Raw genomic sequence first — 16,132 nt, forward strand, 5'->3', positions numbered from 1 at the left:
TGACCAGGAGTTCACTGTGCAGACAAAGTTGACCTAGAACTCCCAGAGATCAGCCTATCTCTACTTTCTGAGGACTAGGATTAAAGGCACATGCCATTCTATGCTTGAACCAAGTACTCTGTGTAGGACGAGAGGGATTCAGAAATCACAAATCAGACCTCAAGTCCCTGAAGAGAATTAATTTTCAGTTGTGTTGGTTTTAACCTCAAGTCCTTGCCGAGATCCAGTGCTGTGCCCGCGCACAAGCCATTGCTCTGCTTTTCACTGAGGCTGTGTCTGACTCTCTGGGGCTCCTGGCTTCATACGCTGTTCTAATTTCAGCCTCTCGCCTCTTCCAGGACCTGCACCTCATTTGCTCACTCCCAATGAGTCTAGACCAATAAGCATGAAAGCCCCCTCCTTGTAAAAGCCACAGGATCAACTCATAACTAATCCTTTAGTTTTGGTTTTGAGTTTCTCCTTCATGTCTGGAACCCGAAAAGTCCTTTTTCATTCCTTCTAAGTTCAGCAATGCATGTTGAATTCTTTGATGTAGTCTACCCCATATTCACACATCTCTGTAACTTTTCTGGCTTCTGTGTTAGTCCAATAAATTGGCAGAAGTAAGAGAAAGCCACTTGTCTCTGGCTGAGACCTGGACTTCCTTCCAGCACCTGCAGCTGTATCTGTGTGCAGCTTCTGCCTCACCTGTGTGACCCAGGATTGGTCTATTCCTTAGTCCACTCTGGTTTAACCCACATCACTACATGCATCTCACAACAGATCACATAAGCACAGTGCTTATGGCAATAAAGAAACTGAGAAGGAGTTCCTGGAGATGTGAAGTCTGGGTTATTTCATAGTTTAGGATGTGATTTTAATCAATCCAAACCCAGGAATATTTTATTCTGAAAATCACATCATATACACAGAGAGAGGGGAGGAGTGGGAGGAGAAAGAGAGAGAGAGAGAGAGAGAGAGAGAGAGAGAGAGAGAGAGAGAGAGTTTTGAAGACCTGTCACACATACATACATTTGATGACAGAAGGTAGATACCCTACTGTTGGTATATACTATGGCAAATCACAGCACAAGAAGAGAAGAGAGATGTTCAACAGAAAGACCAAAAGGAGAAGGCCTCAAGCCGCCTTCCGCCACTGGTTTATACGAAGCAGCAGCTCTAGGGAGCTGTACTGGATGTGGCTTGTGAGGAAATGATCTATTACCTGTGTCTCCATACTCTCCAAAGATATTGATAAAGACGTCAGCATCTGTCCCTGCACCAATCACATCACCCGTGTATACCTTGATTTCGTACTTGTTTCCTGGGAACAAGGACAAAGAAAATGTTGCCTCATTAGGATTCCAAAAAAAACTATAGGTGCATAGATAGCTTCCAGAAAATCCATTCTTCCCACAGATGTCCATAAGATAATAAATTATCAGCAAGACTGTTGTTGTCATTACTGTCAATGACAGAGCAAAAATAAGTCACTCAAGATTGGCTCCAAAAGGTCACCACTGAATTCTAGGTAATACCTAAGTCATAGGTAAGGAGAGCTTCTGTTTTCATCTAACACAGTCCCCTACCATGTCTCCTTTGAACTACTGAGATGACGCTGAGTCCCCTACACATCCATCACCTTGTCCTGTCCATTTTCCACAGTTAAAGCAATACTGACGTTTGCTGGGGACATTGGAGTCTACAGGTGAAAATAAAATTTGTGTCTCTCAAGGCCATAGACAACACAGAGCCTAAACTAAAATCATCCACAGTAGGCAGCAAAATGCATGCTAAACAACCACATCTGCTTCCTGTGTTACCGCTGCACTCACTGGACAAGAATCAATTCATTGTAACCCAGAACACAGCCTCAGTCATGGCCTCCAACAGGGTAGGGTCAACACATACTTCAAAGTGTGCTGAGCTCTGGTCAGGTCTCACCGTCAGGAGCCTGCCTTAGGGTAGGGAATAGAGGCCAGAAGATAACGCATATGGTTAAGGCAAAGAGATGCTTCCAGACCTTCTTGGATTGGCAACAGTATGGAGGTCTAAGACAACTGTCCCTTCCTTTTCCCCTTCCTACATGGCTTTCTAGTTTATGTGCAGCAGAAGGAATCATTCCTATCAGATAATGCTATGCCCAATTTGCTAAGCTGATTAAAAACTAGTGATTGCAGCCAAGGCCCAGAATGCCGCCCTTCTGCTCATTGTGTCCATAGACTCTTCCCTGCCCTCCATCTCCAGCCTCCAAAGGTGTTTGTCCTCTGTCTTCTCCAGCTCTGCTGATACCTGTGTGGTGACATTGAGTTTGCCACTGACTGCCTTGTCCTGTCTACTGTTGCCTGTATGCAAGTCACTAATTTCCTCTGAAACTTTTAAGGGGAGGATACCTAGATACATTCAGGACATTTTCCCTTCCTCTCTCTCTCCCTCCCTTCCTCTCTCCCTTCCTTCCTTCCTCCCTCCCTTTTTCTCTCCCTTCCACACCCCCTAGTGCAGCATGTTGGAATGCAAACTGAATCCAATTTTCTGAAACTTGACGTTCACAGGAACGTTGAGGGCAAAGGACTAAGGAGAAAAATCTGCCCATTTCCCACCTCCAGTACTCTCTGCAGCACAGGATCAGCCTGGAGAGGTGACACGTCACAGCGCCTGACAACGGTGCAGAGAGGACACTCTTATTTCTCCAGAGCATGCCAATTGGATTTTGCTGGTGAGAACATAAGGCCTATAATAGATGATGTCTCCTCTCCATGAGCCTCACACAGCAAAGCCCATGAAGGAAGGGTAGGGGTCCTCAGACCCTTGCCCCGAGCTAAAGCTGCAGAAGGATCAGCTGCCATCAGGGCCTATGTCCTCTTCTATAGCAATGAACATCCAGAGACAGCGGTTGGAACCAGAGCCCTTCAGAAGGGGCCACGCCCAGGGAGCCTATGAGAAGTGCCTTGACACTTGGGCCTCGAACTGCTTGGAGAGTAGATGGAAAGACAGACGCCATGACTTCTAGATTTCCACAAGGGCCTCTAGGTCACGTGGCTTGAAAGGAAGACCTTAGTTAAAGCTGACTAATTCTATTCTCATCACCTCCAAGTCCCAGAGGCGCCAAGCAGCTTTAGTCGCTCTCTCCTTGTCAGAAGGCCTTCTGGGAAATCGATCTGATTCACAACCTCTCTAAGCTACTTTCCTATTCGCTGTGATAGCCCACCATGCCCAAGGGAACGTACAGAAGACAGAATTTGTATGGCCTTATGATTCTGGAAGGATTGGGGGTGTGCATCTCATTCAAACCACCGTACAACCTTGGCCAGTACCACTCCAGAGTTCCCTGAGTCTGCTTAGTGGTCGCAAGACGGCAGATTGCTGCAGCTGGTGGTATCAAAGTGGAAGCCCAAGGGGGCTTCTAGAGGCTGCTTCCAGATACCTTGTACTAAAGGAGAGGCAATGGGATTTCACAAGGGCACAGGCACCGTGGAGCAGAGGTAGGGAAAGAGAGGCAAAGAAACATTTGTAGAAAGTGGATTCTGGAGGCTGGAGAGATGACTCAGTGGTTAAGAGCACTGACTTCTCTTCTGAAGGTCCTGAGTTCAAATCCCAGCAACCACATGGTGGCTCACAACCATCTGTGGCACCCTCTTCTAGTGTGTCTGAAGACAGCTACGGTGTACTTACATATAATAATGAATAAAAATCTTAGAAAAAAGAAAGAAAGTAAGAAAGAAAGAAAGAAAGAAAGAAAGAAAGAAAGAAAGAAAGAAAGAAAGAAAGAAAGAAAGTCTCTGACTCATTCCAGAGCATAGACTTCCTGCACTGGACCAGATGACAAGGGCAATTTTAACTCTTAAAGATTTTTGAATAGAAAAGAAAATGCAGCAAAGGAATGGGGGTGCCCTTTGGGTGAGCTCCCATCCATAGAGACACCTGAGCAGTTACTATGTGCCACACAGTTGGGTGGAGAGCCATGTGTCAGAGACACTGTCACAGAAATGCCATTGGTGAAGAAGCCAAGAGGATTAAGGGAGCCATCAGCAGAGGAAGGCCTTGTTGGGCATCAGTGGGAGGAGTGGTCCTTGGCCAGGTGAAGGCTCAATAGATGCCCCAACAAAGAGAAATTGAGGGGGGGAAGGTGGCAGTGGGTCAGGTAGAGGGACATATACGTGGAGGCAGGGGGTGGGAGGAGGGGTTGGAGGTTTTCAGGGAGGGGGGAAACCGGGAAAGGTTTTACCATTTGAAATGTAATGAAGATTATATTCAATAAAAAAAGAAAAGAAAGAAAAGAAAAAAGAAAACAGGTTGAGCAAGCTATGAGGAGCAAGCCAGTAAGCAGCACCCCTCCATGCCATCTGCATCAGCTCCTAAATCCAGGTTCCTGCCTTGTCTGAGTTCTTGTCCTGACTTCCTTTATTATAAACAGTGATGTAGATAAGCCAAATAAACCCTTTCCTCCCTGAAAAAAAAATCTGGAAAGTGCCTGATAAGATGTGTTTCAGGAGTTGTAGACCGTCTGATCTCCATTGCAATGACTTGATCAGCACAAGAAAGCCTGGGTTGCAGGAGCCACAAGAGGGATCCAGGAACACGGAACACCGTACCATCGTCTGGAGAGGCGGGCTGTGGGGCAGAATGAAGCGAGCAGAGAGAAGCCAGGGCTCAAGAACCCGGAACTGGGAGAAGCTTCAGGCCTTTCCAGATGAAGTGACAATAGATCTGAGCCCGAGGGTCAGGAAATGGAGTGGGCACCCTGGGAGGAAAGAGGCAGGCCATCTTCTGGCCTCTCTGGAGATTTCTACAGCACAGTGGGGTTATGAGTCTCTAGGTGGTTTCCTGGGTGAACAGCAGACTTTTGCGATTAGGTGATTGCTAGTCACACCATGGAAAGAGAAGGGCCACAGAGATAAGGAGGTTCACCTTGCAACGCCATTCTTTCAAAGTCCCCATAAGTGGGCAGCAGTGGGGATTATTCAGGGCCTTCTACCTCCTCTGTCTGTACACCTCCTCTGTCCACACACCTCCTCCATCCACACACTTCCTCCTCCACACAGCTCCTCCTCTACATACCTCCTCTGTCTATACACTTCCTTGTCCACACACCTCCTTCGACCACACACCCCCTCCTCCTCCACACACCTCCTCCACACACCTCCTCCACACACCTCCTCTGTCCACACACCTCCTCTGTCCACACACCTCCTCCATCCACACACCTCCTCCGTCTACACCCCTGCTCTTCATTAGGACTTCGTGTTATCTAAGTTGCCAGTTTCCAAAACAAGGCCTGAGGGCCCAGTGCCCAGTGCATCCCTAACCAGGTGACTCAGTGTAATATTCACAGAAGAGCAAGTCTGAGCATAAGCAGACAGCACGGTGCGGAGCCTTCCTCCACAGGCAGCCGTGGCACATGTGATGTTACGTTTGAATGTGACATGTCCCCTGCAGGCTCACAATTTGAACACTTGGTCCCCAGCTGCTAGTGCTGTTTTGAGAGGTTATGTATAAAAACCCTGGCGGCACATGGCCACTAGGTTGCAGAAGCAGGTTGCTGGGGACAGGCCATCAGAGCGACAGGTCTAACCTGAGCTCTCCGCTTTCCAGTCAGCTGCTGTGTGAGAGCTTCCACCAGCCACTCCTTGATGTCTTCTCTACCATGAAGAGCTGAAATCTCCTGATCCTGGGAGCCTGTAAGTCCCGCCTCCCTCAAGTTAGTTCTGGCAAGTGATTTGTCACAACAAAGTCAGAAAATAACTAACATGTGGACTTTTGGATGTAGAATTCACCACAGATTGTAGATTTCACCTGAAGAAACCCTTCCCAAAAGCCAGGAGAAAGTGGTAAAGCCAGGAGAAGTTATGAAGTTATGAAGAAAGGACTGAAAGGGTCTCCAGGGAAAAGGTCTCATCCATCGCAGTGCCGTGGTGACCTGCTTTCTGGGGTGACTAGCACTAAGCATTCAAGCAGGACTTGGCCGCTGACAAAGCTCTTGCGCACCTCTGAAGTCATCTGATCCAGACGATGGTCACATGAGACAGGTAGAACAGGTACAGTTGATATTGTCATTTCTATAAATGACAAGGACAAAGCTTCCGAGAGAGAGTGGCCTGCCCAGGTCACACAACTATGAACTAGGACAGTCTCTTGACTTTCGATTCAAGCTTCTTCCAAGATTAATGGTGGCCTCCCCTGCCTGCATGGGGTCAATATACTTTTCCTAGAAAGGGCCAGTTAGGACATATTTTAGGTGTTTATAGGCCATATGGTCTTTGTTACAATGGCTCAACCCTGCTGCGATGGCACAAACTCAACCATATGCTTCTGACCAGGGGTGGGTGAGGAGAGCTGACCACAGAGGAGCAGAAGGAACTTTCTGGATGACAGCAACAGTCCATTTGCTTGTGGCAGTGGTTATACAGCTTATATATCCTTCTCCGAATCATCAGAATCATCAATAAATCTCTTTTCAAAGTTTCTGTAAGTAGCTACAGACCACATTATATGAACAAAATGGGTGCAACAGTATCCCAATAAAGTTTTCTTTGTTGCTACTTCATTGGGATCTCAGAAATTTGTGTAGCATGAGTACCATTCTTCCTTTTGCTTCATATATATATGAAGCAAATTATATATACATACACATCATCTACATCTACATATACATATACATATACTTCCTTGCCCACACAAAAATAGGTAGCAACTGGTTTCGGCCCATGGGCTGTAGTTTTCCCCAGCACGAGTGTGCTCAGGCACTCCAGTGCTCAGATGAGGCAGAGCTGTCAGGGTGAGCTGCCTCCATTAGACCACAGCCACTTTAGACTAGGCGTCCCAGGGCTCTGCAGACTGAAGATGTGTCCCTTTCTCTGAAAGGCTGGCACATGTCCCTGGGGTAATGACAGTTTGGGGCCAGCTCTCTCTGCCCACCATGAGGCATGCAGTGGAGACTAAGTCTGGAAATACATTATGACACACAACAACTGTGCTAGTGCACCCCACTTCACACAAGCGCCCTGCCTTCATCCCTGGCCTGGCTCAGAGCTAGCATGGAACAGAGACACAGAGCGGGGACTCAAAATGGAGGAGAATGAGCCAACATGGGACAGGGTCTGGGAACCACCATTTGAGCCAGCTCTAGAATTGGCTTGTGATTTTTGCATTTGGTGTGCTTCTTTAAAAATTCTCTCAAAACTGACTCTGCCCCTTTACCTGGATTATCGGAAACCCATCCAGGAGCTTTCTGCAAATAAAAATCCTTTCCTCAAGACACTCTGGTGCCATCTGCTGGACAATTGTATTGAGCCGGCAAACCTATCTGATGGGAGCTGTCACTTTACAAAGTTGTGTGGTGTTGGGCGAATCCGTCTTAGGCCACCAACCCTACCACAAGAACAACAGCTTTCCCTCACTAAAGGTCAATGCCAGCTCAGAAAGGCTGAATTAAATCGAGCATTACTCTGAACAAGGCACAAAGACGAGATGTAGAGCCTGTATAATGCCTTCCAAAGCAACCTCTCGGCCTAAGCTGTGCTATAGAGTCAGAGTCTGTTTAAAGACAGCTATACCTCACAGGCTTGCTGTCCTGCTTGGTGGACACACACACTCGCACACGCACACGCACACGCACACGCACGCGCGCGCGTGCTCGCGCACACACACACACACACACACATACACACAAGCCTGACCTTGCCCCATTTCCTCTCTGCGGGCTGGATGTGGAGACACAAGAGCAGCCTCAAGGCCAGCGGAAGTGCCTGCGTGGGCTTCCCGAAGAAGGCAGAAGCTGGCAAGCCCTAGCTGCCTAAGCCTGGTGTGTCAGCCGCCTCCACAGCCTCCCCTGCGCTGTCTGGAACAGTCAGCACACAGCAGCAGCGACACAGCACGTCTCCAGAGAGCACCCTGGCGGTGGGGGAGGTTCAGTGATGAGGAGCTGGCTCCCTCCTCTTGCTGCAAAAGTCCCCGTGAGGCTGGAGACGCTGCTGGCCACACTGTTGCCACATATTGAGTACATGCCTGTCTCTGAGCCTTGTGACCCTGGAAAGTGCTTCTCACACCAACACCAACCAAGCCTAGGCTGAAACCATCCATGTGGTCAGGTTTGTTGGGTTTTTGTTTGTTTGTTTGTTTTTGTTTTTTGTTTGTTTGTTTTTGTTTTTGAGAATAGTCACGAGTAGCCCTGTCTTTCTCTTCTATCCAAGCATCCCCAGACCGCATGTACACGGATCTGCACCTCAGTCTTTGGGGCCTCATCTGGTTTCACTCTCCAGCCTGTAGCAGACACCAGCTGAGGCACTGGAAGGGAGAAATCACAGGCGGTGCAGGGGAGGAGATGAAGCTTCACAGGGAGAGAAGGGCTGTGTGTCATGGAAGGCGCCTTGGAAGGTGGGATGTTCTCTCCTAGCCAGACAAGGCTGACTCTGTTCCACCCTGTGCAGGTCAGGAAAACCAGGTGCACAGGTGGTAGTGTTATCCTTTGCCACTAGACCTAGAACTCAGCCCAGAGACCTTTCTCCCTGACCCTGACCCTGACCCTGACCCTGACCCGACCCTGACCCTGACCCTGACCCTGACCTGACCCTGACCCGGAACCTGTTCCAGTGACTCCTGTCTCTAGCAGACCCAGCTGTTTCCAGTCATCTCATTGTCAGACTCCTCTGTACTCCCCATAGCTCTGGTGTGCATTGGCAACTCCTGGGTTCAGAGACCCAGGGCCTCTTCCTTAGCTTTTCCCCACAATGCCCTTCTTTATTAACTCTCTTGAACAGTGTTTTCTGTGGTAAAATGGTCTCTACCTCATTGCTACTGTAGACCCAAACCAGGGCCTCGTTGTACTATAGGCCTTTGAAGGGCCAGTCACACCTGTCACCTCAGTCCCCACAGCAATGGACCCCGCTGTAGTTTGTATGTGGCATTTTAACAGTTGGGCCCGAGCTGTTTTGAGGGACAGCAGTTAAGCTGGCTAGCTGTAGTTTGGTCTTGGTTCTGTCCTGAGCTATCTCTGCCTCCTGGTCAGTGCCTTATGAGAAGCAGCCGCTACAGTCTCCCAGAGAGCCACAGGGCTGTCTACAGCCACGCCTTCCCCACCATGATAGACTGTGCTTTCTCAAGCTGCGAGCCAAACTAAGTCCTTCCTCCCTAAAGTCGTCTCTGTCAAGTGTCTTGTCACAATCTGAGAAAGCAACTCACAGCTGCTGCCGTGCCACAGCCGAAGGACGGGGAGAGAAGGAAGTTAAGAAACTTGACCATGCTTGAGAAAGGGTTAGAGTGGAACTAAACTGTTACTCCAAAGATCAGAAAAGCATGCCATATCTGCTCACACACCAAGCTCCTTCAGAAACACAGACTCCCGCCCGAACCCACAGCACACCGCTTCTGAACTCCTGGCATCGGTGGTGCCCGTTGGCACTCACATGCTCAAACACAGCCTCTGCGTTTAACCTCAGCACAGCCTGGTTGACAGTGCATTGATATATCATCACTCGGGAGGGGGAGAGATGGCTCAATGAGTGCTTGCCTTGATTGCATAAGGACCTGAGTTCACACACACACACACACACACACATGCACATGCACACTCTACACCACACACACACATACATACACACATATACACACATACACATGCATACATACACACGCATACATACACATGAACACATACACACGCAGACATACACATACACACACATACACACACCACACACACATACCACACCACACACACACATACATACACACATATACACACATATACATAAACACCACACCACACACACACATGCACATACATACAAACACATACATACACACACACACATACACACACACCACACCACACACACACCACACACACACACATATACACATATACACACACATACACACACACACACCATATATATACACACACATATACATACACACACATACACACCATACCACACCACATACACACACACACACACATACCACACCACACACACACATACACACACACCACACACACACACATATACGCATATACACACACATACACACACACACACCATACCATATATATACACACATATACATACACACACATACATACACACCATACCACACCACACACACACATATACACACATACACACATACAAACATACACACATACCACACCACATACACACACACACACACACACACACACACACACATGTCAGTAATCCACATTAAAGAACAAAGTGTGGTAGTATGTGCTTATAAGCTGGTGCTTGGGAGGCAAAGGTCGACGGATCTCTGGGGCTCACCAGCTAGCTAGTCTAGCCCAGTTGGCAAGCACCAAGCCAACAGACCAATACTTTTATTTTGGCATCCACATGCACCTACATACACAAGTACCAGCACGCACGTTATATATGATATAAATGGATAAAACATCACTTGGTCTTTAATAGTTGTTCCCAATATTTCCCAGTCAGCTGTACCGTACGCTACACTGTTAGCAATCCAGCACTCTGGAGTGTTAGAAGACAGTCTAGAACCTTCCGCTGATCACAGTGCTCCCTCCACCTCAGCCAGCTCACGTGCAGGCTCTGCAGAGCCCTCTGCACTTGTTCCTTGGTGGGCACTCGCCCTCGTGCCCACACCTGGTGCTCGGACCCTGCTTTCCTGGGCCTGCTCTCCTCCCTCAGGAACCACGCCCACTCCACCCAGGCTTCTCTGCACTGCTACGGTTTATCTCCCCAGATACCGCTCATCTGCAGCAGGAGGAACTAGAACTTTGCTCAACCCTTCTGGGAGTCAAATGATTGACATATTCTACACGCAGAACTCTGGACATGTGCAAACTGTGGGCCTGCCTGGGTGATCACTGCACATAACCGTCTGCAGGCAAGGACCAGTTCTGTCCAAACACAAAACACTTAAGAATACTAAAACCTACAAACCAGGAGATGGGTGGGCCGCCATGGTCTTCCACTCACGGGCAACTTTAAAATTAGATTAGGCAAAGCTATTCTGTGGCTATGTGTTACAATAAAAATATCTTTTATATTCTAAGAGACCAGAACTTCTGCTGGAATAGAGATCATGTCAATAGAGATCTCTTAAGACCTTAGGACTGCCTTCCCACAGTGTGCTCAGCTATTCACTTAACCTGCCTTTAAGAGACTGAGGTAACAGAGACCAGCCTTACTTGCTGTGGATTTCCCCTATAATCAGCCTTTACAACCTAGGCTAAGGTGTGGCCGCAATCTTGACTCACAGAGCTTTCTAAGTCCTTGACCCAGGAGGAATACCCATGTGTGCATGTGCGTCCTAATAATCATTTGCTGAAGCTAGCAAATATAGGTTAGAAAAGTCCTCATAAAATGAATATCATCATTCGGTGTTGAACACAATATATGGACACCACTTGATAGCATTGGTTTGCTTGTTATCTGGGTCACTTGTGGTCAGCTGTCGGCAATATTTAATCCCTTGTAAAAGTTGGTTAAAGATTTCAGTAAATTGTCCCTCAGTCCTCCTCCATATGATGTTTGTGTGTGTTTGTGTGTGTGTTGTCCAATATAGAGCAAAGCCCTTTGTAAAGGACAGACATTCAGACACAGACATATAGGGACAAGTAAGACAGCATTTGAACAAGCATTTGACAGACTCAGACACACCTAAGAGACAGGCAGGGACAGTAGAAGACACAGGGATAGCCAAGTAGAGAATTCAAATCTGAGCTTGCTCTTGGTCAAATGCTATCACCAGGAAGAGCTTTATTGATTTCTTACTGTGATGTGACAGCAATGCATTATGGGTGACTCTGAGGTTTTAATAATGTGTTCAAAATGGCTTCACTGTTTGGCAACACTGAGTAAAAAGATGCTTACAAACCTGAGTCTAAACTAAGATATTATTTTAATATATTCATGAATCCAAATTTTTGGGGAAAAATAGAACAGGGGACAAATTCATCAAAGGGTGATTCCACAGCAATCTTGCACAGGGACTGGTTTCCAGCACTGGAATTACTCCTGGCTCCATGTTTACAGAGGGGTAACTCTGAGAAACATCGTCCGTAAGTGCAGAGAGTAATAATGCCTTCCTCAGAGGTCACTGTGAATACTAAATGTACCTTATGACAGATAGATAGATAGATAAATAGATAGATAGATAGATAGATAGATACATACATACATACATACATACAAACATACATACATACATATGTATATACATACAAACATAGACAGACAGATGGATAGACAGATGATAGATAGATGAATAGATAGACAGATGATAGACAGATAGATAGATAGATAGATAGATAGATGATAGTCAATTTATTAAAATTACACCTGTCATAAGTGCCAAATAAAAATTAGCTACTCCTACTATCTTCAAAATCATAAACATTTTAATTATTTTTGTACACATTTTTCAGTACTTTGCATTTGTAAGCCATGCTTTTTCCTATCATCAGAACTAGAGAACAAAGTCACCTATGGTCAACACTGTAGCCTTAGCCTCTGGTTTGCAAGAAACCCTTGAGAACGGCTGCCAATTTCCTGTGTGCCTGATGCTGGCTTTGACGCCAAAGCTCTCCAGGAGGCTGGAGAGAGAATTGAGGACTACGTGGTGGAAGAAAGAGACTTAAAATCCAAGGGTTGACTTCCAGCCCCTAAGAAGTAGGCACCTTTCTGAGACTCTCGCTGAGATCACTCCAAGCCTCACCTGGAATCCAGGGGAGGGCTACGGGGAAGCCACTGGCAGTGGACTGGACAACAGGGTTAATTAAGGCCAAGGCAGAGTCTGACCAAAAGTTCCTCTCTTCTTGGGTACAAAATGTAGAATAGAAAATCTTCTATTTCCATAAATGAAGGAGGAGTTGTTTTCAAAATACCCGTTTAAGAATCAAAAATAACTGTGGGCTGTAGTGGTGCACACCTTTAATCCCTGCACTCAGGAGGCAGAGGCAGGCCTGGTCTACAGAGCAAGTTCCAGGACAGCCCCACCAGAGAAACCTTGTCTCAAAAAACGAACAACAACAACAACAACAGCAACAACAACAACAACAACAACAACAACAAAATCAAAATAAGCAAGTTTGAAGGAAATCTGTAACGCCATGCCTTCTCCAGAGGCTCTGGCTGCTTGGCTGAAGCAGCCTGTAGCTGGCCGTGGTCCTGAGCAGAGGCCTCAGCAGTGCTGGGGCTGGAGAGGACCGGGAGACCGAGCCAACAGAGTGCAGTTTTCCCCAAGAGCTCTCGCTCTGTTGGAAGCCTAGCAAAGGCCTCCCCACCGTGAATTCAGCCTGAGCTACACCTCCTCCATGAAGCCCTCCTGATTCCACTTCCTCCATGCTCTCATTAGCCTGAGTCATACCCATGTAGAACATATGGGTTCTCTGCACCGTGACTATTGACCGTCCTTGGAAGCGTCTAAGCTTGTAGAGAGAGCGTTACACACATCCACTGTGTGTGCACAGGCTTTGACGCATAGAATTAGCAAAACAGTTCATTCATCCAGTCACTGAATGAATGTGCTCGAGAGCAGCGTGAGCCCAGGGCTCCTGCTCTGCCCCACAGTCGGGCTGTGACCAACAGCCAACAGCTGCTTGCTTGGCTCCCCTGGGTTTCCATTTTCTCTTCTGTAAAGTGGAGGAGGAGTTGATAAAATCCCATTTAGTCCTAAAATTCTCTTTCATGCCTCAGCGAAGCCTCACTGTGAGCGGTTCTCTCTTCCCACTCTTCCCGGGGATGATCTGCCGTGCTGGGTGGGAGCAGATGGCGTGGGCGGGCGGGAAGCTGCCGCGGGGTCAGCGGAGGCAAATGCTGCAGGCCTGGCTCACTCTCCCTGCCCAAAGCGCTGTGGGAACGGAGCCCCCGCTACAGGGTTACAAGGAATCTCAAGCTTCTCTCACAGGGCACCCGCGGCCAACAGAGCCCTGGCGAGGCTTGAAGCTGGGTGATGGGGAAATGTCAGAGAGAGGGGGAGGAAAGCCGAGAAGAGAGGTTCTCCCTGTAAGCTCCAGATGTTGTGGAGGCCGAGAGCCCATTCACAGTTGTCTCTAGTCTGCCGGGATCCTAGACGGGATGGCGGCACGGTGAGTCCTCGCCAATTCTAAGGGACTGAAAGCTGCAGCCTGGGTCTCAGTCACAAGAACCAGAATGGTTCCGAATGTGGGAGAAGGGAGGAGACAGGCCAGCTGCCACCTCCACGCGTCTTGCTGAGACTGCCTCTGTGTTAGTGACTTCTGAATCCAGGTGAACGCGCAGCCTCACAGAACCAGCATAAGGAAGAGAGGTTTATCCAGGCTCACTGGTTCAGAGAGTTCTTAGGGTCCTCCGTGGTCAGGGAGGCTCAGGAGCACAGCTCAGTACAGAGGTTGGACCACGTGATGAAGGTTGTTCCCGTCACAGTGAACCAGAAAGCAGGGGCCAGGTATAACCTTCAAAGGTCCTCCTCTGGTGATCCACCTCTGCCAGCCTGGCCCCACCTCCCTGAGGTTCCATGGCTTCCCAATCCAGCAACATCAGCTGGAGAGCAGATGTTCAAAATGTGAACCTATAGAGAACATTTCAGGTTTAAAGGACAGCGCTGAGTGTCTGGACGGTGGACTGGTGTAGCTAGACTCTGACCATGGAGACCATGAAGTGAGAGGATGAAAATCAACGATGGAGAAGTGCTCACGGCAGGGGAGGAGCATCAAGGGCGGTCTCTTCCTGCCCTACACACACCCGCGTTCTAGTCCTACTGAACCCCAGACCTCCCTGTCCAGCGGTTCCCAAGGGGAGGCAGGGATGGCAGAGGAGCCGTGATCTGCCCCGGGTTCCATTGCTGCTGGCTTGGACAAGCCAGAGCCAGGACTTGAGATGCACATCCATTTCAGTGTTTCTCTCCCAGTGTTAGATCTCAGAAGGAGTGGTTGAATTACCCTATGGTTTTATCCCCTGGCACCCGATACAATTATTTAATTATTCAGTGGTACCCAGAAAGGCCATAACTACTGATTACCTTGGCAGAGCCTCATGGTTGTTTCTTTGCATCAGTCACCTAGCAACTGTCATTTGGCGCAGGTGTAGGCACCACACAGTCCTCTGGGAGGCCGTGACCCACTGCTGGTCAATACATTTTGCAGATGCCCTTCCTACGCTAACCACAACTGCTGTTTAAGCCATCCTTTCGTCAGACATACCCAGGGCACCATGCCTGACACAGTCTCACCGAGACTCTGTGCACATCTAATTTGGTGTGCCATCATTGTGTGGCACAACACAGGTGTGATGCCTCGTTACCTGATAAAACTCCCAAGAGAAATAGTAGCGGTGAGAGCGAACACAATATATTAGCCTGAGGATCTGGACTGACAGCTCAGTAATACATAAGAAATGGGGGCGGGGGGGGGGTCAGTTAGCCTGGCAGTCCTGATATAAGTGCCACTCACCTTCCTACCTGTGAGGAAGACACTTGCACTTCTTGAGAGAAGCATCTCAAAGAAGCCCCCCTTGGTCTTTGTGAAGCACGTGACAATACTGGCCGCAGCAGCCCCTACTAATCCATCAGAGATGATTCAATGTGTCTTAGAGGGTGTGATCCTAACAAAGCCAAGGAAATGGGAGCCAGTTGGAAGTCAGGGAGAGGTGAGTCTGGGTCCTCCCGACATGAGGGCCTTCTCCTTCCACTCATGACTGTGTCCGAGTGTGACGTGTTTGTGAGCTGTGAAGCCTAAGTTCTGACAGCCTGGGTGGTGAACAGTCTGCCAGCCTGGATAGAATGTGATGCTGCGTCTCTGAGGACTGTCCCATGGTCAGATGACAGAGCTTCCGCGGAACGATGTGGCATGGAATCGGTGCTAGTTGAAGCCACACAATCATCTCTACTTTTCTAGGATGTTGTGGGTTGGACCTAAACTGTAGCCAGAAACTTGAGGTAACAGTATGCTGGCGAGTGAGAAAGCCAGGAAAAGGCTGCCCTGTCCTGTGCCGGACTACACAGACTGCTAAGGCAAACTCTCTAAGACCCAGTGCTGGGCATGCCTAGGAGGACGCCATTATCCTGTCAAACTTCACCAAGCTCAGACATTTCTACAGCATCTGTCAGTATTCCCCATGCCCTGCCTCAGCCTCAAGTGTGTGTCCTGGGTGTCCTTGGATCAGTGAGGCCTATTGGCTCTGCAGTCACAGCCTGT

General features: G+C 48.3%; 1 protein-coding gene across 3 annotated transcripts in view; it reads right to left on the reverse strand.

Annotated features, from left to right (window-relative positions):
* Positions 1 to 16,132, reverse strand: part of Loxhd1 (lipoxygenase homology PLAT domains 1) — a 168,216-nt gene that overhangs the window by 123,162 nt on the left and 28,922 nt on the right. For all 3 annotated transcript variants that reach the window (XM_052155668.1, XM_052155666.1, XM_052155665.1), the window contains exon 5: positions 1,205 to 1,303. In XM_052155668.1, coding sequence (XP_052011628.1) covers positions 1,205 to 1,303 — 99 coding nt within the window. The remainder of the gene's footprint in view (positions 1 to 1,204; positions 1,304 to 16,132) is intronic.

The sequence above is a fragment of the Apodemus sylvaticus genome, chromosome 13, assembly GCF_947179515.1.
Source record: "Apodemus sylvaticus chromosome 13, mApoSyl1.1, whole genome shotgun sequence".
Taxonomy (NCBI): domain Eukaryota; kingdom Metazoa; phylum Chordata; class Mammalia; order Rodentia; family Muridae; genus Apodemus; species Apodemus sylvaticus.